This window comes from Suncus etruscus, chromosome 11 (assembly GCF_024139225.1).
Source record: "Suncus etruscus isolate mSunEtr1 chromosome 11, mSunEtr1.pri.cur, whole genome shotgun sequence".
Classification (NCBI taxonomy): domain Eukaryota; kingdom Metazoa; phylum Chordata; class Mammalia; order Eulipotyphla; family Soricidae; genus Suncus; species Suncus etruscus.
The window spans coordinates 2,813,411-2,837,321 of record NC_064858.1 but is presented as its reverse complement, the minus strand read 5'-3'; the positions used below and the strand labels follow the sequence as shown (position 1 = coordinate 2,837,321).

Below are 23,911 nucleotides of genomic sequence, written 5' to 3'. Positions count from 1 at the left end.
GTTTGAATCCCGACATCCCATATGTGCCTGCCAGGGGCGATTTCTGAGCGAGAGCCAAAAGTAACCCCTGAGCACCGCCAGGTGTGACCCAAAAACCAAAAAAAAAAAAAAAATGGTGATTTGGGGGCCGGAGTGATAGCACAGCAGTAGGGCATTTGACTTGCACATAGCTGATCCAGGACGGATCTCCGTTCGACCCCCCGGCGTCCCATATGGTCCCCCAAGCCAGGAGCGACTTCTGAGTGCATAGCCAGGAGTAACCCCTGAGCATCACTGGGTGTGGCCCAAAAAGCAAAAAAAAAGTGACTTAGGAACCAAGGTTTGCTTGGACATGAATATACACTCAGGCTCTTAAACAGCCTTCCATGGAGGGCACAACCCATCTGGTGCCAGCTCGCAAAGGACGGGCCTGCCCCGTGCTGGCAGGTTCTAGAAAACACTGTGAGGGACCCAGGGGATGAAGCGGAGACACTTCCTGGATGGGGCATGAGGGAAGGAGGTGACCAGAGCATGTGCTAAAGGGCCAGAGACATAAGCTAGAGGGGTGAAGGCATCAGATCCCCAAGCCCACCGGGAGTGACTGCCGAGCTCAGAGCCAGAAGCCCTGGGCACAGCAGGGTGGGCCTCTAATACCAAAACATAAGAATAAACCTTTTGGGGGGAGCACTCCTGGCAGGCTCGGGAGACCATTTTGGATGCCGGGGATTGAATTCAAGTTCGTCACTTGTAAGGCAAACACCCTCCATGCTGTGCCATGGCTTCGGCACAATAACGAAGTTTTTATCTGCCCAGTGAATTGGCTGTTGCTGTCCAAGCTGGTCAGTCCCTGCTTTGAAAACAAAGACTGAGGCCTTTTTGGGGCATAGCAGGAAGGGGGCTCACAGAGGTAGTTCTTGAGTGAGAATTGGCTCCAATTGGGAGAAGAGGTGTTTGAAACCTGGGGTCTCGGTCTGAGGGTGGAAAAGAATTTACCAGGAGAGAATGAGATGGGATAGGTGAGAGAGAACGAAGCAGGTTTGTTGAGAGAGCGAGCACTGGGTTAGCCAGACATGGGGCCCCTGAGAGAGTTCGGTGTGCACTGGGCATTCAGCCGGACATCGGGGGTCCCCTATGAGAGAACCCTAGGTGCACTCGACAGTCAGTCATACTCTGGGGGTGGTGACCCTGAGAGTTCGGGGAGCACTAATCAATGAGCAAGGAAAGCAGAGATGGTGTTTGTAGGGACAGTGCATACAGATGTTGAATTGTGGGTTGTGCGTTCCACAATCCCCAGAGAGGGAGAGGGATACCCGTCACCCAAATCCAGGTAGGGCAAGAGACGCAGGCCTGGCAGCAACTTCGACTCGGAAAATAATCCACACACGATTGGGAAGGAAGAGCAGGCCAGGCCAGAGACTCACACCCCAAGCTGTTCACCCACAAGCCAGTCACCCCACCATGTGGAACCATGAACCAAGATGGCACCTTCCCCTCCAGGTGGCCTTGATTGGGATAAACAAAGCCCACCCCCTAGGGGAGGGAAAAAGCCAGATGAGGAGGCAATGGGGAAACATCTTTTTAACAGGACAACCAAAGGAACCAATGGAGAAACATCTTGTTAGAAAGGCACTATGAGGACCAATCCAAAGGCCTCCTCCAACACACAGGGATGGCCTCAGCATCTGGGGGGCACTAAACTGAGCATCTTCGGGGGCTCGTGTCAGGCCCCTTCCTGGTCCACATACTACCCAGGACAGAGTTCCTTCGTGTGTCACTGGGGACTTGGCTCAACCTCCTCACTCGTTGGCAATCTTTATGCCACTGCATAGCTACACCAAGTGTCTGTACCCCCCGCTGGACCTGGGCCCCTGACCATTGTGGGTCCTTGTTCCCATGTCCTCCCTGGAGTCACCTCTGGGAAGTTCCTCGCCCACCGTGTGTCTGGTGACTATGGATATTTGGGTGGGCCTGTGACCCCCCTCAGCTGGTCTCACTGGCCTGAGCCCCTGATTCTGCCACGATTCTTGAGCCCTTGGACAAGCTCCATATATAACTGTAAACCTGGCCTCTCTGGAGACCACAGAAAACAGTTCGGTGGCTGGAGGGGGCGAGGGCACAGCCAGCACTCACTCTTTCCTTGTTTAGACAGAACCGTGTGGTGGAATGTTCCCCTTCACTGCTTTGCTCACGCCCAGTTGGGGGTGTTGTCCGACAGCGGGGCCTGCGAATAAGGAATGCCACGGGAATGTGAACCAATAATAAAATCGTGAATACAACCAAGACTTGTCTTCAGAGAGAATCAGCGTGTTTCTGTAGGGGAGCGTGTGTGCGGTGACTGTTCAGACAGCCCTGGAAGCCATGTAGGTTTTCACAGGGGAATTCATGACAAGTTTCCAGCTCTCCAATTCCTCAGGCAGATCAGAACTTCATGGGCCAGGAGAAAGCATAGTGGTAGAGCATTTGCCTTGCATGCAGCTGACCTGGGACGAACCCAGGTTCGATCCCCGGCATCCCATAGGGTCCCTCGAGCCTGCCAGGAGTGATTTCTGAGTGCAGAACCAGGAATAACTCCTGAGTGCTTCTCACTGTGGCTCCAAAGCAAGCAAACAACAACAGCAACAACAAAATTTAGAACTTTTTGTTCCACAGGGCAGGAGCCCAGAGCTGATGCCTTCTACCCAGATGCCAAGGTGGAAAGGGTTCGAGTTGGGACTCGAAAGAAAGGAGCTCAAGCACTGGTCTAGCATACAGCCCACTGGGGCTCCTGCCCCAGCGCTGAACTTGACTCCCAGGACCCATCAAGGGTCGCTCCTGAGCACCCAGGAGAGGGACCCCCTAATCACACATATCTGATGTCGAGAACACTGGGCCACACACAGCCCAGGAGCGAGAAGACCAGGGTGTGGAGGTCCCCTGGGGTTCGTGTACCTGTCATATCTGTTTCTCAGGAGCTGGAACAGCACAGGGAGGCTGTGGGGACAGAGAATGGCTCGCCTGGACCCTGCTCACCACCTTCTTACCCCTCACAGGGGGGCCCCCCGATTTCCCTTTACAGGTGACTCTCCAGGAGTCCCACTTCACTTATTCCTGAGGCAGGGCGTAGTGTAGTGTAGGGTGTGAGGAAACAGTGTCAAAGAACTTAGACTTTTTTTTTTTTTTTTGGTTTTCGGGTCACCCCCTGTGGTGCTCAGGGGTTCCTCCTGGCTCTGCACTCAGAAATCGCTCCTGGCATGCTCGGGAGACCCTATTGGATGCTGGGAATAGACCTTGGGTCCATCCTGGCTCGGTTGCCTGCAAGACAAATGCCCTACCGCTGTGCTATCGCGCCACCCCCACCCCAAATGTTTTGAGTTTCTTTGATTCCAGGACATTCTTCTCCAAGAATGAGCCACAGTAGCAGGTCAGGATTTCTCCCCCTTGAGGCCAGAGCAATAGCACAGTGGGGAGGGCGTTTGCCTTGCATGTGGCTAACCAAGGTTTGATCCCTGGCATCCCATAGGGTCCCCTGAGCACAGAGCCAGGAGTAAGCCCTGGGCCCCACTTGGGGCATGCAGGGACCCACAATGCACCTGCTCAGGACACTCTCAGACTCCTGCATGATGAATTCTCTTGTCCCTGCTTGGAACAGCACTGTCTGCAACTGTGGTCACTGCAGGGCAAGTGGTAGGTGTGGGGTCAGGGAAGGTCAGAGGGACAGAAAGAACAAACCCCACAGGTGAGGACCCCAGCTGTTTCCCTCATGCGGACTCGTTCACCCCTCCCCCATCAGCTCCTAAGGAGCTGGGGAACAATTCTGTCTCTTTGGGGCCACATCTGGCGATGCTCAGAGCTCACTACTGGCTCTGTGCTCAGGAATCAGTCCTGGTGGTGCTCAGCAGACCGTATGGGATGCCGGGGACCAAAACCTGGTCTCCCCACTGTACTATCAGCCCCAGAGTGATCTTTTCAAAGACACCTAATAAAGCCTTTTCATTTGCTTGATTTTTGAGCCACACCCTGTTGTGCTCAGGATTTACTCCTGGCTCTGTACTCAGAAATTGCTCCTGGCAAGTTTGGGGAACCCGGGCCAGCCAGATGTAAGGCCTTTGCCGCTGTACTTTTGCTCCGGCCCCACAAATCAAGTGTGGGGCCTTTTATGGGAGGAAAGTGACAAGGATCTCTAAGCTGTTTTGATCGGGCCAGAGAGATAATAGGGGTGAAGACACTGCCCTTGCACTCAGCTGACTCCGTCTGACCCTCCCAGCACCCCAGATGGCCCCTGGAGCCTCACCAGAATGATCCCTAAGTGCAGAGTCAGGAGTAAACCCTGAGCATCACCGAGGACCAAAGGGACCAGGAAATCAGGGGTGAAGCGTGTCTTGTGAGGAAAAGCATGAGGGGCTGGAGCTAGTGGGGAGGCGTCCTTGCATGCAGCTGACCAGGTCTGAGCCTTGGCATTCCATAGGGTCCCCAGTCTGCCAGGAGTAATTCCTGAGCACAGAGTCAGGAGGAACCCCTGAGTGCTGCCGGTTGTGACCCGAAAACCAAAAATTAAAATATGAGTTAATGGGCCCGGAGAGATAGCACAGCGGCGTTTGCCTTGCAAGCAGCCGATCCAGAACCTAAGGTGGTTGGTTCGAATCCCAGTGTCCCATATGGTCCCCCGTGCCTGCCAGGGGCTATTTCTGAGCAGATAGCCAGGAGTAACCCCTGAGCGCCACTGGGTGTGGCCCACAAACCAAATATATATATATATGACTTAACCTGGAGGTCTGGTAGGGCTCGGAACCAAGGGAGAATGTTCTGGATTGCTGTTCTCCCCTGGTTAGAGGAAAGGGAACTGCAGCAGCCACAGGGTTTTGTCTCGCTCCTGGTGCTGGAGCAAGGAGCTGCCTTCTGAGGGGAGATGGTGGGTCACCCCGTGAAAACAGCAGGCACTGCACACGGGCTGAACTGGGCCAAGCTGGATCAGTCATTCATCCTGTGCATGGTCCAGGGGCCTGTTCTTCCTTCATGCTCTGGGGTTTTCATGTTTGGGGGCCACACCCAGCAGGATTTGGGAAATCCGGTGAGGGGCCAGGGATGAAACAGGAGTCCCCCATGCAAGGCAAGTGCTTCCCTGTCCTCTCAGTAGCTTGCATCGGGCTTAGCTAAACCCAATGGGGGGGCTGGAGAGATAGCACAGCGGTAGGGCATTTGCCTTGCATGCGACCAACATAGGACGGACCCGGTTCGATTCCCGGCATCCCCTGTGATCCCCCAAGCCTGCCAGGAGTGATTTCTGAGCGCAGAGTCAGGAGTAACCTATGAGCGCTACCAGGTGTGGCCCAAAAAAACAAACAAAAAATAATAAAAATAAATAGATAAACCCGAGAGGGCTTTGGGGGCGCTGCTCTGGCTGGGACGAGTCAGCCCACCACGGCTGACTCTGGGAAACTGAGACTGCAGTGTTCTGGCCTGTCGTAAGGGGAGGACATGGAGATGGCATCAATGCTTGTCAGCTCATCCTGAACACAGCACCTGCTCTGTTTAGGGGTCTGGGACTGAGGACGTTCACCGAGGCCTCTGAGCTCAGAAAGGTGCCGCCGACCTGTCTCTCCACCAAGGAGGCCTCCTTTCAGGGGGCAGCTTCCCCGAGACGGACCCAAAATGCCGGTGGCCAAGCAACACGGATCCATCTGGCTGCGTGTGTGCAGGGACAGTGCCCCACTGCCAGGCAGGCCTCCAGGGGTGCTCAGGCTCACCAGGTGCAGCGGGGAGGGCACTTGACTAGCACATGGCTAACCCAAGTTTGATCCCTGGGACCTTATATGTCCCTGAGCACTGCTAGGAGGAGTCACCCTGAATGCAGATCCAGGAGAAAGCCCTGAGCACCTCTGGGCGTAGGCTCAAAAATGAAAGGAATGGGGGCTGGAGTGATAGCACAGCGGTAGGGCGTTTGTCTTGCACACGGCTGACCTGGGATGGACTCGGGTTCAATTCTTAGCATCTCATAGGATCCCTCGAACCTGCCAAGAGCAATTTCTGATCGCAGAGCCAGGAGGAAACCCTGAGTACTGCCAGGTGTGGCCCAAAACCAAGAAGGAAAAAAAGAAAAAACAAGTAAAAATGGAAGGAAGAAGGGAGGGAAGGAAAAAAGAAAGAGAGGAGCGAGGGAGGGAAGGAGGGTAAGGAAAGGGGCAGGGAGATGGTCGTTGCCGATACAAGCAGAGGATGCTCAGACTTGTCTGCCTGAGGCCTCCTCAGGGAGCTGACGCACGATCAGCCTTGTGCCCACTTATGGGAATAGCACAGGTGCCCCCTTCCCGGTTTCTTTCCAAAACTTTCTGGAACACATCACTGGAGCGATCTCTCCAGCCCTCTTCTAATCATTTACGCTGCTTCTCCCTGGGAAGGCGCCATGAGCAGACAGAGAGAATCGAGCTTTGTTGGGCTTCAAGCCTCTCGGGCCAGTTCTTCAACCACATCCTCTGATCTACAGGCTGGTGTTTCCGGGGGGAGGGAGGGTAAAGGGTGAGTGACAAGAAGGGAGAGTCAGGCCGGAGCCATAGCACAGTGGTAGGGCACTGCCTTGCATGCAGACGACCGGGGACTGACCCAGGTTCAATCCCCAGCATTCCATATGGCCCCACTGAGTGCAGAGCCAGGAGTAACCCCTGAGCATCACTGGGTGTGGCACAAAACAAAAACAAAAACAAAACACACACACACACAAAGAAGGGGGTTGCTAAAGGACTGGAGAGATGCTGGACGGTGCTTAGCACACGACCAACCCAGACTTGATCCCCGGCACCATATGTGCTCCCCAGAGCCCCCCCCCCCCGGAGTGATCGCTGAGCATGTTCCCCTCACCCCAAGGCCTGGCCCGAGACCAAGAACCCAAAGTAGGGGCTGGAGCGATAGCACAGCAGTAGGGCGTTTGCCTTGCACGTGGCTGACCCAAGAGGAACCTTGGTTCGATCCCCAGTGTCCTATATGGTCCCCCAAGCCAGGAGCGATTTCTGAGCGCAGAGCCAGGAGTGACCCCTGAGCATCTCCGTGTGTGGCCCATAAAAAAAAAGGAAAGGGGGCCGGAGAGATAGCATGGAGGTAAGGCGTTTGCCTTTCATGCAGGAGGTCATCGGTTCGAATCCCGGCGCCCCATATGGTCCCCTGTGCCTGCCAGGAGCAATTTCTGAGCCTGGAGCCAGGAATAACCCCTGAGCACTGCCAGGTGTGACCCAAAAACCAAAAAAAAAAAAAAAAAAAAAAAAAAAAAAAAAAAAAAAAAGGAAAAAAGAAAAAAAGGTAAAAAAGAGAACTCAAACCAGGGGGTGTCTGGGGAGAGGTTCCTGGTCAGGTGATGTGATCTCAGAGCGAGCCTGAGTGAGCCCCCCCCCCGCCCCCCAAGTCAAGTCAAGTCAAGACTCTTCTCTCTCTGGTATTAATAGATTCTCAGAGCTCGGAATCCTAAGTTGGAGACGGGCAGAGCTCGGAGCTCTCTTGTCCCTTTTTGGAAGACACTAGCCAGGCGGAGAGACGGGAGCCAGAGGGAGATGGAAGACAGGCCTGGCACGGACGGAAATAGCCCAGGGAGACAGACCAGCTCCCAGCGGCCCAGCGGCCAGGCCTGGCCCCGCTCGGCTTGTGTGCTCTGCCAGGCACAGGAGGCACCACAGCCTGGAGTGTCTGGGCTTAAGTGAGCCCAAGAGAGTTTCTCCAGGAAGACGGCGTTTCTCCTGCTTCCTTAAAAATGGGGACTCTGGGGGCTGGAGCAATAGCTCAGCGGTAGGGCTTTTACCTTACATACGGCCGCCCGGGACAGATCTAGATTAGATCCTTGGCATCCCCTAGGCCTGCCAGGAGTGATTTCTGAGCACAGAGCCAGGAATAACCCCTGAATGCTGCCGGATGTAACCCCCAAACAAACAAACAAACAAAAACCGGGGACTCTGGGGTCACACAGTGGGAAAGGCACTTGCCTTGCTGACCTGATCAGCTGACCTAACCCCCAACACCATACAGTGCCCCCTGAGCCCCACCCGGAGTGATTCTTTTTTCGTTGTTTGTTTTTTGGGTCCCACCCGGCAGTGCTCAGGGGTTCCTCCTGGCAGGCTCGGGGAACCATATGGGATGCCGGGATTCGAACCACCGTCCTTCTGTGTCTAAGGCAAACACCTTACCGGTGTGTTATCTCTCTGGACCCCAGAGTGATTCTTGAGCACAGAGCTGGGAGTCAGCCCTGAGAAGTGTGGGGTATGGCCCCAAACCCCAATCACAAGCCCTGAACAGAGACTTTGGTTGGGACTGGTTATGAGACTTGCCCACACAAGGCCGAGCCCTGTTCAATCCTGACAACATACAAGTCTCTTAAGCACTGCTGGGGACACCCCTGACCATGAGCATCCGCCAAAAGAAGCTGGTGGAAATAGGTGTGTGTGGGGAGGTTCATGGCCCCAGTCCAGGCAGCTGGAGGCCAGCAAGAACCCATCCAAAGCTGCACAAGGAAGGGTTCCTAGGTGTCCCACTTTTCCCGGGAGGCCAGTATACCCCAATTGGAAGTCCCCTCCAAGAGCAGGCCAATCAGGGATTCTTTCCACCCAGTCTGTTCAGGGGGCCCATGGCCCTGTAGTCCCCACCGTGCCTTGCCCGTTCCCAGGTCAGACTAAGGAAAATCAGCTACAACCAAGAACTTTCTCTACAGAGCCTCCGGCCACAGCAGGCTCCGGTGATGTGTTCCAGAAAGTTCTGGAAAGAAACCGGGAAGAAGGCACCTGTGCTATTCCCATAAGTGGGCACAAGGCTCAGCGTGCGTCAGCTCCCTGAGGAGGCCTCGGGCAGACAAGTCTGAGCATCCTCTGCTTGTGTCGGCAACGACCATCTCCCTGCCCCCTTCCTTTGTTCCTTCCTTCCCTCCCTTCTTCCTTCCATTTTTACTTGTTTTGTTTTAGTTTGGGTTCTTGTTTGTCAGGGGTTCCTCCTGGCTCTGTGCTCAGAAATCGCTTCTGGCAGGTTCAAGAGGACCCTATGGGATGCCGGGGATCAAACCCCAGTCTGTCCAGTTTCAGCTGAGTGCAAGGCAAACACCTTACCGCAGTGCTATCGCTCCGGTCCCAGGAAGCATTCTTCCCCAGGCAGCGTCCAATGGAAGGAGAATGAAAAGCTAGAAGCATGGTCAGAAAACATTTATTTAAAAGACCAAGGACCCTGAGCCCAGGGCAACACACGGTGGCTGTCGTGCCGACTGGCCACAAGGCTCTGTTTCAGAGGACTGCAGGAAAGAAGCGCGTGGGAGTGGGGCACCCCTTCACTTCACCTTCTCCAGCTTCGGGTGCGTGCCCACAGACTTCTTCAGAGCCAGGTTGGCCCCGCTCAGGACTCGGCAGGTCTCGGCCGCCTCTGGGCTGAGGTCCCCCAACGCATGCTCCTTGGCCTCGAGGGACCCCTGCAGGACGGCCAAGGCTTTCTGCGGAGGAGGGGTCAGAGCCAGGGGTGGGGATGGGGTTCCTGCGGCTGCATGAGCGCTTCTGGGGGAGAGGGAATGACCCTGCAGTGCCGATGCAGACTCCTATCTCCCCGGATACCAGCCACAGTGCTTCTAGGAACATTCCAGAATTGGAGGAGGCCCACCCTCAGGGGCATTTGGCTGGGAGACGCAGAAAAATCTCCCAGTTCTCACGTTCCAACTGGTACAAATGCTGTTACCCCAGTGTGGCCAGAGAAAGGCGCAGGTGGGTCATGGTTTGGGGTGAGAAACCTTGAAAACCAACTGATCCAGGGAGGGAGGAAAAGGGGCAGCCACAGCACGATGGGGACCCTCCCCAGGCTCCATCTCTGGAGCCCATAGGGTCCCTGGACTCTACCAGGAGTGACCCCTGAGCACAGAGCCACAAGTCAGCCCTGAGCACTACCAGGTGTGGCCTAAATAATCACACACACCCCCAGAAAAAGAAAGAGAGGAAGTGGGCCCGGAGAGATAGCACAGCGGCGTTTGCCTTGCAAGCAGCCGATCCAGGACCAAAAGGTGGTTGGTTCGAATCCCGGTGTCCCATATGGTCCCCCGTGCCTGCCAGGAGCTATTTCTGAGCAGACAGCCAGGAGTAAGCCCTGAGCACTGCCGGGTGTGGCCCAAAAACCAAAAAAAAAAAAAAAAAAAAAAAAAAAAAGAAAGAGAGGAAGTTTCCTTAGGAGAGAAAGATCAAGCACCTGACCCCAGTAGGGGGGCCCCAAACAAACAAACAAAAATGGAAGCAGAGTATTCTGATGGGGGGCACTGGAACCCGCCCGCCTTGGGTCTGCCTGGATGGCTCAGCATCGACAAGCTGACCCCAGAGTCGGAGGTGTAGCAGAGTAAATGCTGACGGGGACCCAGTACCCAGAAAAATCCTACCCCTCTGTCCCGACCATGGTTCTGGGTCCTCCCAGGTCCCCGAACACCTCAACCCTGTGCTTGATCCACAATAGCTACATTGATTTCGCCATGACCCCAAAAGTGGACCTGCCTCACTCACTCCCCTGTGCAGACCCCCTCACCTCCTGCTGCCCGGTGACTCGTAGAAACTGGCAATATTCCTCCAGGACCGAGAGGAACCGAGTCCTGCTGCCCACGCTGGTGTTCTGGAGACGGGCCAAGCTCTCCTGGAAAAACTGCTCAGCTACCCCTGCGAAGAGGCCGAAGTGAGTGCAGGACGGGGGAGGCCGGAAAGGGTGAGCACTGGGATGAGAGGACCTGGGGAAGAGGCACATCCGGGTCTTTGTCTGTTGATGAAAGGATCTGGGTCTCAGGAGACATGGCAGCTTCTATCTGGCCACGCCCAGCGGTGCTCAGGCTGACTCCGGACTCTGTGCTCGGGACTCATTCCTGGCTCTGTGCTCGGAGCTTATTCCCGGCCCTGTGTTCAGGGCTGACCCCTGAACACTCTTGGGGGCTGTTCAGGGGATCTTGGGAGGGAGCCCAGGCTGGCTGTGTTGTGTGCGAGGCGAGTGCCCCCTTCACTATACTCCCGTCCCTGGTTTGGGTTCTGGGACACACTCAGCAGTGCTCAGGACTGGATGCTTGCCCTTGGCAGTGCTTAGGTCAGTGGCATGAGAGACAAGTGCCCTGATCTCCCCTTCCTGGGCCTTGCCCTTACCCCCCCCCCAAAGAGGTGGGAGGGAGCCCCGAAGTTGAGGATGGCACAAAGGAAGCCAGAGGCTCTGGCACTGTCCTCATCAGGCCACTTGAGAATCTGGTTGGCCCGATGCCCAGGTACAGGCCAGAGCAGACCGGACATGCACAGACCCAGGTGGGCTTGGGCTAGGCCCCAGAATCTGGAACTTTTAGCTCACACACAGCTGCGGCTTGAGGCACCTGGGCAGGAGTGGATGAGGAACCCCAAGAAACAGGGAGTCTCTAATGGGCCTGGCCTCCCCAGGACCCAGCCCCTGCAAGGGCAGACACAGATCAGAGCCCCTGGACAGGCCTGAGGACACAGACACCACCTGGGGTTGTGAGCACAAGAAAAAATGATCGGGGACATGCACCTCCCAAAGGACTCCCATAGGCTCTCCTGGGTGCGGGGACAGACGATGGGCAGGCACAGACCCCCACAGGCTCGTACACCCCCATGACTCCCACCTACAGGCCTTCAGGTTCTCCCAGCTGCCTCGGCCTCTCCCCCAGCCCCCCACCCAGCCGCTCCGGGTCACCCCCACCATTTTGTCCAGGGCACCTGCAGGAGGTGTGTGGGAAAGGGTTCCCCCGCTGGCAGGGGGTTGGTGGGCGAGAGCAGCACCTTGGATGGGCATGAAAGGTGCAGGCAGGGTACAGCCCAGACCCACAAGGGGCACATGAGGTGTTTTAGGGTGGGGCCAGGGGAGGGTTCCCACCCCTGCCTCTTTCCCCTGCTTGGGGACATGCTATGTTCCTGCTGTCTAGGGGCACTCTTTTCTTCATTCCCCATTGGCCTGCAGGGACATCAACCACCTCTGGCCTTGCTGGGAGCAGCAGTGAGCAAACCCCGAGGGGAGTTTGGGGGGAAGAGGTGAGGCAGTGCCCCGCGGCAGAGGCAGGAGTGCTGGGACAGACAAGGGGCTTCATATCCCTTACCCCATTCCTGTTCTACCTCCTGCCGCCCTCCGCACCTCTTTGCCGGAGTTGTCAGCGCCTCTGGATCTGCGAGCCTGTCCTTCCTGCCTTCCACCCTCACAGCCCTGCGTGCCCGCCGTGACAGGCATGTACAACCTCTGCAGAGCATGTTATGCCTCCAGCTGCAGCCGGTGATGAGAGGGGCTGGGATTGGACGCGGGGAAGGCGGCCATGAGACAGGGGTCAGAGAAGCACAAGACACCATGCAGAGACAAGTGTCCAACAGCCTGGGACCCTGTGTCCGCCCTCTCCCCATCCCCCAAAGGCCTGGCTCCTCTGTCGCCATCGAGCTGGGCATCCTGAGACTGCTCTCACCGTGGTGCTCAGGCGTGCCCAAGCTGGCTGCGGCGTGTGCCACGCAGTGCGCAGAGACAGCTGCGTCTTCCGCCGAGGGCCTGTTGCTCAGGACAATGGTGTGAGCCTGTGGGCGCAGAACAACCACCGTGAGGTCAGGCATCATAGTGGGCAGTGTGAAGCATGGCTGGCACGGGGTTGAGCCTGCAACCCCATGGGGTCCCCTGAGCAGCACCAGGAGGGATCTCTGAGTGCAGAGCCCCCCCTCCTTTTTTTTAAATAAAGGAGAGAGACCCAAAGCTCTGCAGGGATAATTCTAGCCACAGTGCAAGCTGCGCTGTGGGCTAAGACTCTGGCAGTGCTCCCAGGGGCCCCAGCACTGTGGGGGATAGTTCCCCATCATCCCCTAAAAAGGTCTTCTGTAGGGGCTGGAGCGATAGCGCAGTGGTAGGGTGTTCGATCCCTGGCTTCCCATATGGTCCCCCAATCCAGGAGCAATTTCTGAGCAGAGCCAGGAGGAACCCCTTAGCATCACTAGGTGTGGCCACAAAAACAATAAATAAATAAATAAATAAACAAAAGGCCTTGTGTAGGCAGACGCATAACTGAAGCTCCGTTGTGTGATGTCGAGGAGATGCTCAGGCCTACAGTGCTCATACCCTGTGGAGCCAAGGTTCAAGCCGGGGTCCTTGAGACCAGTCCTGAGGCTCTCAGGGTGGCTGAAGCCACTTTCCTCAGTAGACTGTGTCCCAGCCCTGGCTCATCCCCCAGCCAAATTTAGGGTCCTTGATCTGGTCCCATGTGGATAAAAACACGAATGAACAAAACCAGTAGGAATGTGTGAGGGACTCTCGCCCAGGGAGAGTGAGGGAGCAAGGGGTGTAGCCCAGGTCCCCTCTCCGCCCCCAATGGGTGCAGAGAAAACCTTCCTCGTGTCTCTGGTTGAGGACTGCGGGGCTCGGGGTATTTCACTCCACTTTCCAAACAAAACTGATCCTTAAAATCAGCTTTGTGGACACAGAAACTGTGGAACTCGGGGAGGCCCCAGCCCAGCAGTGGCCCCTCAGAGCAGTCTGGGTGCCCCCAACATGGACCCGTCCCGCTGGCCCTCGTCCCTGTCCTGCTTCTCCGTCTTAGTGGCTTAGTTCCAAAGAAGGGCGCCAACTTTCCCTACAGGGCACAACGCATGAAAGGCCCTTTCTTTCCAGACCCTTCTCTCATTTGCGAGAAATGCAGGGTGAGGAGGGCAGGAGCAGACAGAGCCCCCTTTATCTGTGTGGGCCTCAGCATCGAGGCTTGGACCTGCGAGGCCCAGGAAGGCAGGAGGGTTCAGGCCGCGCTTACCTGGAGAAGGTGCTGCAGGGCCTCAGCGTCCTGCCCCAGTGCCCGCTCCACCCCTGCCAGCTCCTTGAGGATCGGGATGCACTTGGGGCTTTGCTCCCCCTGACTCTTTTCCGCAGACTCCAGGGCTTCCTGGTACTGTGCCAGCGCCTCTTTCCATCTTTTCTGGCCTTGAGAGATCCTACGGGAGACAAACGGTTGCACAAAAGTAAGAAGGACTGAACGGGGCACGCAAAAGCTCACACACACACACACACACACACACACACACACACACACACACACACACACGCCCCGATGTGGGCCAAACCTGACAGTGCTGGGGCTACTCCAGGCTCTATTCTTAGGAGTGGCCCATGGGTGTCCAGGGCAACAGAGAACCTGCTGGAATCAACCCAGAGTGGCAACAAGTAAGCCCAGAGCCCGGCACCATGTTTTTGGCCCTGGGTTGGTTTCTTGACCAGCAAATCCCAGCTCTGACCAGAGGACTGGGCCTGTGGGTACAAGGAGGCCTTGGGCATGGGCCACCAACGGCCCTTCCAGTGAGTTTGGGACGACGCAGCGTCTGAGGCCATCTCAGATGATGCCTCTGAAGATTCCCAGCAGACTCCGATGGTGCAGTCGACGCCAGGCAGGTGCGGGTTTGAGCCAAGACTAGATGGAGCTCAGTGGGGAACGCAGTTTCCGCACATGGGAGACCCTGCTCCTCCCACGTCTAAATGCGCCCAGGGACGATGGCCACATAGGATCCCAGTACTGTCCCAGCGTGCCAACTCTGCATGTATCAGCATGCGACCCTATGTGGGGGTCAGTGTGTGAGTCTATGTATGCATGTGTCTCTGTGTGTGTGGATGAGTTTTTGTTTGTGTGTGCAAATGTGTGTGTCCATATATGTGTCTCTGTGTGAATGTGTCTGTGTATACGTCCATATAAACGTGTGGGACTATATCCTTGTGAGTCATTGTGTGTCTGTGACTATGCCTACGTGTATATCCACTGAGTGTTTGCGTGTGATTGTGTCTATGTGTATGACCGTGTGTCAGTGCAAATGTGTGTGTCTGTATGTTTGTGTAGGTGTGTTTGTCCGTGTATGTGTCTCTGTATGCTTGTGTGTGTGCAAATACACACAAATGAAACCCCCCACAAGCACCACAAGTGAAGCCTGGGAGTTTGGCTACGACTGAGCCGACCGGGCTGAGGCGAAGGATTCAAAGCCAGAGGCCCAGGCAGCACGCTGAGGGCAAGAGAGTCACGAAAAGCGGAGCAGTTGTGAGCTTTCACCGGTTCGGTTCGCGGGAAGGGAGCCCGGAGAAGAGTCCAGGTGCCCGGAAACAGGAGCAGGGCTAGTCATGGGGCTGGGCAGGCCGCCCTGAGCAGAATTCCTGAGGGTGCCCGGCCCCGCTGCGTGCCAGGCTCGACCTCTGCTGGCCATTCCTGTTACTGCTCCCCAGAAGGCAGCTGGTCTGGACCAAGGCATCGGTCAGGCAACTGAGCTGATACTCGGACAGCGGGCCTCGGCCTCCATGACCACGCAGCCGCCCTCACACAGACACACCGGCTGCTCACTCAGACTGGCTGGACTGAGCGCAGGGTGAGAGGGCAAAGGTCAGAGGAGAAAGGGAAGACCCACTGTTAAGAATTTCTCTCCCTGGAGGCCAGCCTAGCCCACTGAAGCCTTTCACCCCGAGCTGGACCCAGATCCAAAAAGTCACACTCCAAGCAGGGGTCAAGGTGAGTCCCTCCCAGCCTGTGATGGCATCAATGCCCAGTTCCTGTGCCCCAAGCCCCACATTTTCAAATAGTGGACTATATATGTGCTGTGTACGTAAACATTTTAATGGGATTATTATGTTACTGACCCTACCCTGATCGGTGATTGTGCCCAACCCTAGGGTGGTACCTGATTCTGCTCCCACCATTGGGTGGTACCTGATTCTGGGGGATAAAAACAAGGGTCTGTGGAAAGTGAGAGGCTTTTTGTCCTGGACCTATTCTTAGGCCTTTTGGCTTCGGCCTCTTCTTGGAATAAAGAGCTGTTTTCTTCAGAAGCCTGACTGTCTGTTGGCTTTCTTCCCGCCGCATTCACCTCTGAACCGCCAACTAAACAGGGTAACAGACATGTGGTCCAAGCTGGAGGAGAAAGGCCTCATCCTCCATCCCTCCATCAGTCAACCTTTCAGGGGCTGACTTGCAACAATATGGAGCCCCGGACTCCAAAACTAAGATCTGGTGAGATGGGAGGCCTAAAAGCAAAATGTAGGACATAATCCACAGAGTGGTACAAGAGGGGCCAGAGCGATAGTGCAGCGGTAGGGCATTTGTCTTGCATGCAGTTAACCTTGCATGCAGTTAACCTAGGTTGGACCTCGGTTTGATCCCCAGTGTCCCACCCATATGGTCCCCCAAACCTGCCAGGAGTGATTTCTGAGTATAGAGCCAGGAGTAAGCCCTGAGTGCTGCTGGGTGTGACCCAAAAACCAAAACAAAAAAAAATAATAAAAGGAAAAAGAAGAGGTGCGAGAATGGGTTCAGGAATTCCAACACTCAGGGCAAAAGTTCCACCACCAGTGCTCCCCACTCCCCACGGTGCCCAACCATCCACCACATCCCTCGCTCTATGTGGCCCAGCCTCAGCCCCCAAGCCCTGGATTCCTGCCCAGTGGGTACCCCCTACACTGCTATAGGCCTGGGACTCTTCCTCCTCACGTGGCTTATCGAACGGCTTGTCCATCCCTCCATCTCCCTGTCCCCTTCCTTCCGTCCCTCTGTCGCCGTTTCTTTACTCCTGCCCCTCCCAGCTCTCCTTCCCTCCTTCCCTCCATTTCCTCACCCCTCTGTCCACCCTGGTCTTCTTCCAGTGACCATTGGACACTCGGAGGATGGGCCCAGCCTTGCCAGGCAAAGGGTGTCCTCATCAAAAGTGTCTGGACTCCACCTTGTATGAAGACGTGCACCCTGTCCAGACCCTGTCTGAATCTGTCTTCACCCTTTCTGCACTTGTTGAATGGTGGTTGTGCGTTCCACAACCCCTATAAAGGGAGAGGGATCCCCTGGCCCCCTGTCCAGGTAGGACAAGAGACACAGGTCCAGCAGCAATTCTGACGTAGGAAATAATCCACACACGGTTGGGGAGGAAGAGCAGGCCAGAGACTCAAACCACAAGCTGTTCGCTCACAAGCCAGTCGCTCCACCACATGGAACCACGAGCCAAAATGGCAGCCGCCCTTCCAGGCCTCCAGATCAGCCTTTATTGGGAAAAACAAAGCCCACCCCCAAGAGAGGGGGAAAAGCCAGATGAGGAGGCGATGGGGAAACATATTTTTAACAGGAAAACCATAGGAACCAACCGAGAGACCTCTAATTAGAAGGCAATGCGAGGACCAATCCAAAGGCCTCTAACAATGTCTCCTCTAACTTAATTCTATAAGAATTAAAATAAAGTAGGAGGAACCAATTGAGAGGCATCTCCTTAGAAGGCAATAGGTGGACCGATCCAAAGGCCAAAGATGCACCCTGTCTGCTAGCTATGTGTACGCTCTCAGGACCCTGTCTGCACACTACTGTGACCCTGTCCTGACTGAGATCAACAAACTCACTGTGCCGATGCCAGGTTGATGCGCCACTTGGTGTCCACCCACTCTTCCCTGGGGATCCGTCCGCTCTGCAGCAGCTCCCAAGACAGTCGCTCAGCCTTGCTCAGATTCTCGGCTGCCTCCTTGAACCTGAGGCCTGTTCAGGAAACCGGCGGCAGGTTCGGGCAGTAGGGATGCCTCATCTGTCCCCCATCCTGCCCCCAAACAGACGTCAGGATATTTGTGCAGGCCAAGCAGGGCGCAGGCAGCAGTGTGGAAGAGTCCCACGGAGCAGCGGAACAGATCCGTGTCACCATGTGGGGCCGAAACGGCACTGCCCAGGATCTCCTTGGCCTTGTCTACATGCTGCTGTGCCTGAAGCCACAGTCCTGTGGGTGGGTCAGAAAGGGGGTGTTGGGCTTCCTGATAGGCCAAGGACGCTACCTGCCCAGTGGCTTCGGTAGCCTGTGGGGATACCCAGTGCAGGGGGAATGGCAGCTGAGCTGGCATCAAGGGCCGAATAGGCCCCAGGCTGGGTTCAGGCACTGTTGGGAGTAGGTAGGTGGGCAGAGCCGGGAGAGGAGGCCTGGAAGCCTCAACTGGAAGTCCCAGACTGACCACAGGATCTAGGCCAAAACCCAGGCTGCAGCGCCAGGCTTGGGAATCAGCCCTTGGGACTCCCAGGGAAGGTGCAGGCTGAAGATCCCAGCGCACAGTCCAGAAAGACCGATCGGTGGGGAAGGACCAGCAGGAAGGACCAGGGATGCTGGACTCATCACCACCACCAGGGGGCACTGGGCCTTTGTTTTCTCATGGTGGGTGGAAACCCTCCCCCCCCCCCTTCAGCGTCCAGCGCCCTGACCCACAGCCCACCAGACCCATTCGACTAAACCTTCACATATATTAGTCTCCTGAGGGGGACAGACAGGATGATGGGGAAGGTGTCGGTCTAGCACACACCTAACTCGGGTCTGATCCCCAGCACACCCCTGGGAACCCAGAGGCTGGTCATGATGATCTCTGATGGGCCGGAGAGATAGCATAGTGGGGAGTCATCTGCCTTGCATACGCCAACCTGGATTCGATCCCCGGCATCTCATAGGGTCCCCAAGCCTCCCAGGAGTGACCCAGGAGCGCAGAGCCAGGATCATTCTCTGACCTCTGAGCACCGCTAGGTGTGGCCCATAAACCAAAAAAAAAAAAAAAAAAAAAAAAACACAGAGCCAGAAGTCAGCCCTGAGCTCATTGTGTGGCCCCAAAACAAACCCGAGACTCAGCCATGAAGGCCTGAGGTTTCACCGTAACTCTGGCCTGGAGAGCACAAGGCGAGGGCGCGACCGTGTAGCCCTGCCTCCCCCAGCTCTGAGGGCACCATCACTCACTCACCTGGCAGCCGCAGGTAGCCTCGCGCTAGATTCCGGTGTGCCTCCGCCAGCTTCCAGTGAGTGTCCCCATAGCAGATTCTGGCCAGGGCCACGCAGCGCACCAGCTCCCGGAGTGCCTGTTTGTGCTGCGAGGCAGCGGATCGGGGTCAGCGGCAGCACCCTGGCACCCCAACACGGGCTGGTACCCTCTGAAAGCTCGCTCGCCCAGGCAGAATTCACAATACAGTGCCCAAGCCAGGCTAAGTTGGAGCAGGGCGCAGAAGGCCACAAGAGGCCAGCTGAGAAGGGTGCCCGGGGATGATGGGCAGAAGACAGCAGGGATGGCTGGATGCAGAAGCATCCTCAGGGGTCCCCAGGTGATGGCAGAGTGAATTCATACCTTGGAAGCCCCCAGCCACCCCTAGCCCCACCAAAGCTCCTGGGTCTAGACCTGTTGGGCCCCATGTGGGTGTCCAGCCTCAGATCTTGGGTTTCTGAGCTGTTTCCCAGGAGGGTCCAGGAGGGAGGAATGAAGGAAACTAAGATGAGCCTGCACAGCCTTGGGGTGCTGAGGTGTAGACTGGGGAGGCCGTGAAGTTTGGCTCTTTTGGGGGGCGAGATTTTCCATCCAGGCTCCAAAAATAGTGTGAAGAAAGAAAGCCCCAGCCGTGAAATATTCACCAAGGCAAGCTGTGGCCACCCAGTGTTGTGCTGCCTTTGTGGCTACGAACTGATTCGGCCACTGAACTTGGGTCTGGGGTACCGGGGTGTCTCTGTGGTGAGTTGGTAAAAACTAGCACAGTTGTGACCTCTCTGACTGTTTCTCAAGTCAGAGTTCATTCATGTCTGCACTGCAGAGGGCAAAAAGCAGACCAGTCACAGCAGCCTAGGATGGGGACACATGGAACAGAGGCTCCCCAGAAGACAGTACAGCCTTCTCCTCCTCATGGGACCCCAACCCAGCTGAACCAGGAGGAATCACAGGCTCTGAGGGCTCAGCATACTTGTACTCAGGCCTGGCTCCCAGCACGTGCCTAGACTCCCTGGCCTAGAGCCAGGAGAAAGGAGAAAGAGAGAAAGAAAGGAGAAAGACAGAAGCTGGAGACATAGCACAGTGGTAGGGCATTTGCCTTGAATGTGGCTGACCGGGGAGGGACCCATATAGATTGCCAGGGACAATTTCTGAGCACAGAGCCAGGAGTAACCCTTGAGCGCTGCTAGGTGTGACCCAAAAACCAATCAATCAATCAATCAATCAATAAAGTTTAATAAAAAAGACAGGAAGACAGGAAAGGAGAAAAAAGAAAGAGAAGAAGGGAAAAGGGAGAGAGGGGGAGATCTCACACACACATACACACGCCCTGAGGGGGTGCCTGAACCGCAGACTCCAACTCAGAACCCCGATGCTCGGGAGCACTGCACAGACCCACACCTCACGGCTGCTGGTGTGGAGCCGGGCGAGGTCCTCGCAGATCTGGAGCTTCTCCTGCGGAGGTCGGAAGAGCTTGTCCTGGGTCTTCCATTCAGGCTTGATGCTGACCGCGGCCACCACCTCCTCGAGACGGTTGGCCGTGCGGAGGTCCCGGGGCTCACTGTCCTCTGGTGGGGGGACGAGAAAGGAAAGGTGAGGGGTGAAGGCAGAACCTTGGGCTCTATGACCACGAGTTCTCTGAAATGACAGGGCTGGAAGATCCCACAGGCTGGATTCCTCTGCGGACCATCGAGGCCTCCCAGCTCTTACTCAACAAAGCACTCCAAGTTCCTTTCGACGGTAGGTACGAGGGCCAGAGAGAGAGCCTGGGAGAAAGACACAGGCTGGCTCGAGACTGACCCATTTTGCTCCCTGCCACCACAAGGGGCTCCTGAGCACTGTCAGGGGTGATCCCTGAACGCAGAGCCAGGAACAATTCCTGCAATGGTTCAAAATAACCCACCCCAAGAAAAAACCCAAACATATAAATTATGTGTATATGAGCAAACACGCTAGAAATAACTGAGCCTGACCAACTCGAGAGTCCATATTTCTTTCTTTTTTTTTTTTTTTTTTTTTTTGGTTTTTGGGCCACACCCGGTGGTGCTCAGGGGTTCCTCCTGGCTGTCTGCTCAGAAATAGCTCCTGGCAGGCACGGGGGACCCTATGGGACACCGGGATTCGAACCAACCACCTTTGGTCCTGGATCGGCTGCTTGCAAGGCAAACGCCGCTGTGCTATCTCTCTGGGCCTGAGAGTCCATATTTCATCAGCAGAACTAAGAGTGGGGCAGGAGAAAAACTGTCCTCAAACAGTCACTTTGGCCCAAGATGGAGTCAGAGAGGAGAGATCTAGACTCAATCTTTAGGAACCAAATGACTGGGGCCAACCAAGTTGCTACATAACGGTTTTCAAGACAGGACATTAAGCGATAAAAAGGGGGTTCCTGGTAAATGGAAAAGTTGAGCCTATCTTGAAAACCATTACGTTGTAATGCAAAATGGGGAGGGCATTTGCTTTGCATGTGGCCAGTCCAAGTTCCATCCCCAGCATCCCACATAGTCTCCCAGAGCCTGCAAGGAATAATTTCTGAGTGCACAGCCAGGAGTAACCCCTGAGCGCTAGCAGGCGTGGTCCAAACACACCCAAAACAAAAACAAATAAACAAAGCAAAAAAGAAATGGAGTCTGATATCCAATTAAAGACAAACCAACCAGCCAAGTCTGACAACCAATCAGTCTGACCTCAAACCAATGCCAAGGGGGCAAAATCTCACATCTGATCAGAGAGGGCAAAGTTTCACACCCAGCGACGAGGGTCCAGAGTCGGACATCCAGAGACAAGAGAACATAGAGAAGACAGACTAGACCCACCACAAATGATTCTTTCCAGCCATCCATACGCACCCAATGGACCAGGATGGAGAAAAATGAGAGAAGATACATACAGGAAGAAAGGATGGAAAGAGAGAGGAAGGAAGGAAGGAAGGAAGGAAGGAAGGAAGGAAGGAAGGAAGGAAGGAAGGAAGGAAGGAAGGAAGGAAGGAAGGAAGGAAGGAAGGAAGGAAGGAAGGAAAGATAGAAAGAAGGAAGTCAGCAGTGCAAGGAAGGAGGGAAGGAAGGAAGGAAGTCAGCAGTGCAAGGAAGGATGGAAGTAGGAAGGAAGAAAGGATGGATCATGGAATTGAGGGAAGGGCATCTTCAGGCCACTGAAATACATCTCTATCATTTAAACAAAATAATAATAATAATGTTCTGTGGGGTTTATAACATGTATATCTAAAATGTTCAAAGTTGGAAGTTTAGGGGCTGGAGAGATAGCACAATGGTAGGGCATTTGCCTTGCAGGCGGCCAACCCAGGACCAATATTGGTTCAAATCCCAGCATCCCATTTGGTCCCCTGTGCCTGCCAGGAGCGATTTCTGAGCACAGAGCCAGGAGTAATCCCTAAGCACTGCCGGGTGTGGCCCCAAAACAAACAAACAAACATTGGAAGTGTAATAAAAGTCATTCTCGGGGTTGCCACACCTGGCAGTGCTCAGGGTATCCTCCTGGCTCCCTAAGGCAAGCACCCTGCAGACTACTCTCTGGCCCAGCCCCGACCTTGGCATCTTGAAGGCACAGACAACTGGAGGACTCACGCTGGGCCTCACTTGCAGGCTCCCTTTCCCTTTTCTCTTCTCTCTTTTTGTCTGAACTCTGGCGTTGTTTGGGTTTGGAGCCACAACCAGGTGTGCTCAGGAATCCCTCCTGGGGAGCTCAGGGCACCTGAGCGGGTGGGCCCGGCTGCCCTCGGGCTCTGGTGGCAGGGAGCACTGCTCTTGAGTTATCGATTCCGTCACAGGTGCAGACAGGCTACTGGGACGGCTGGGAAGAGCCCCACCTGCAGCTCGGGGCCCCTGTCATACTCCATGACCCACCAGGGCTGAGCTCGCCCGTGCCGGGCTGTCACCCCTCAGTGCTCTAGGGCCAGCTCCTGCTGTGCCCTGCTGCCGGGTGCTCCACTGTCACTCGCTGTCTGTCCCTCCAAGTGGGTAGAGGGAGGGTGGTGCTGAGAGGGCCCGTTTCCCAAACACTGGGCAGGGGCAGCTGTGCCCCCCGACTCCGCCCTTCACTCACTCGGAGCCATACGCTTCTCATCCGCCAACTTCCTCTTCTTTTTGACAGCCATGGGGGTCAGTCAGGGTCACGCTCCCTGGCCCACCACCCTCTCCTCAGGCCAGCCTGCCTTGTCCCACTGCTCGGGAACTATGGCAACTGTCAGACACACCTAATCAACCCATGTTCTGCCCCTGGCCAGGCCTGCCCAGCAGAACACGGAAGGCCAGGATCAAGCTGGGGCAGGGGGGCTCGGTGGGGGCCGGCTCCCATCTTCGAGAGGTGCTGCCTCTGCAGGTACCCAAGGCCAGTTTGGACCTTTGAACTGCACCATCAGTGATCCCTCCCTGAGCACCCTGAGCACAGAGCCAGGAGTATCCCCGGCACACTGCCAGGTCTGACCCACTCATATCTCTGCAAAAAACACAGAATGTGTGCTAGTTGCCAGAAAGTGGAGGCAGCAAACTGGGAGGGGAATGCCAAACCTGAATAAAAAGGAGATGGAAACTCTGATTAGAGTTAGAACAAGAAATGATGGGCGACGGGGCTAGAGAGAGAGCACAGCAAGGAGGGAACTTGCCTTATATGCCGAGCTGGGTTCGATCCCAGTATCTTGTATGTTCCCTTGAGCACCACCAGGAATGACCCCTGAGTGCAGAGCCAGGAGTAACCCCTGAGCACCGCTGGGCGTGGCCTCAAGACAAAAAAAATAAAAGAAAAAGAAATTATGGAGCAGGGTGATAGCACAGTGGGTTTGATCCACAGTACTCCATCTAGTCCCAAGTCAACAGGAATAATTCTCGAGCACAGAGCCAGGAGTAATTCCTAGACACTGCCAGATGTGGCCTCCCACAAAACAAAACAAAACAGAAACAATGAAAGTAAGAAAGAAAAGAAAAGAAAGGAAGATACCCGGAGAGATAGCACAGTGGCGTTTGCCTTGCAAGCAGCCGATCCAGGACCAAAGGTGGTTGGTTCGAATCCCGGTGTCCCATATGGTTCCCCATGCCTGCCAGGAGCTATTTCTGAGCAGACAGCCAGGAGTAACCCCTGAGCGCCGCTAGGTGTGCCCCCCCCCCAAAAAAGAAAGGAAGATAGATTAAATTCAGATTGAGAGAGATAGCCCAAGGGTGGGGTGCTTGCCATGGATCCCAACCCAGTCCCAGGCACTGCAGAGAGCCAGAGTACCCCTGGGGTGAGGACCATA

At 55.5% G+C, this 23,911-nt stretch overlaps 1 protein-coding gene across 1 annotated transcript; it reads right to left on the bottom strand.

Annotated features, from left to right (window-relative positions):
* Nucleotides 1–9,107: 9,107 nt before the first annotated feature.
* On the bottom strand, nucleotides 9,108–22,777 carry TTC23 (tetratricopeptide repeat domain 23). Its single transcript, XM_049783921.1, has 9 exons — nucleotides 22,726–22,777; nucleotides 20,068–20,234; nucleotides 18,658–18,781; nucleotides 17,503–17,660; nucleotides 17,296–17,411; nucleotides 13,703–13,880; nucleotides 12,380–12,485; nucleotides 10,471–10,598; nucleotides 9,108–9,403 (listed from the first exon to the last, which is right to left on the bottom strand). The coding sequence occupies exons 1-9, from the start codon at nucleotides 22,775–22,777 to the stop codon at nucleotides 9,245–9,247; spliced, it is 1,188 nt and encodes a 395-aa protein (XP_049639878.1). The 3' UTR covers nucleotides 9,108–9,244.
* Between the last annotated feature and the right edge of the window lie 1,134 nt (nucleotides 22,778–23,911).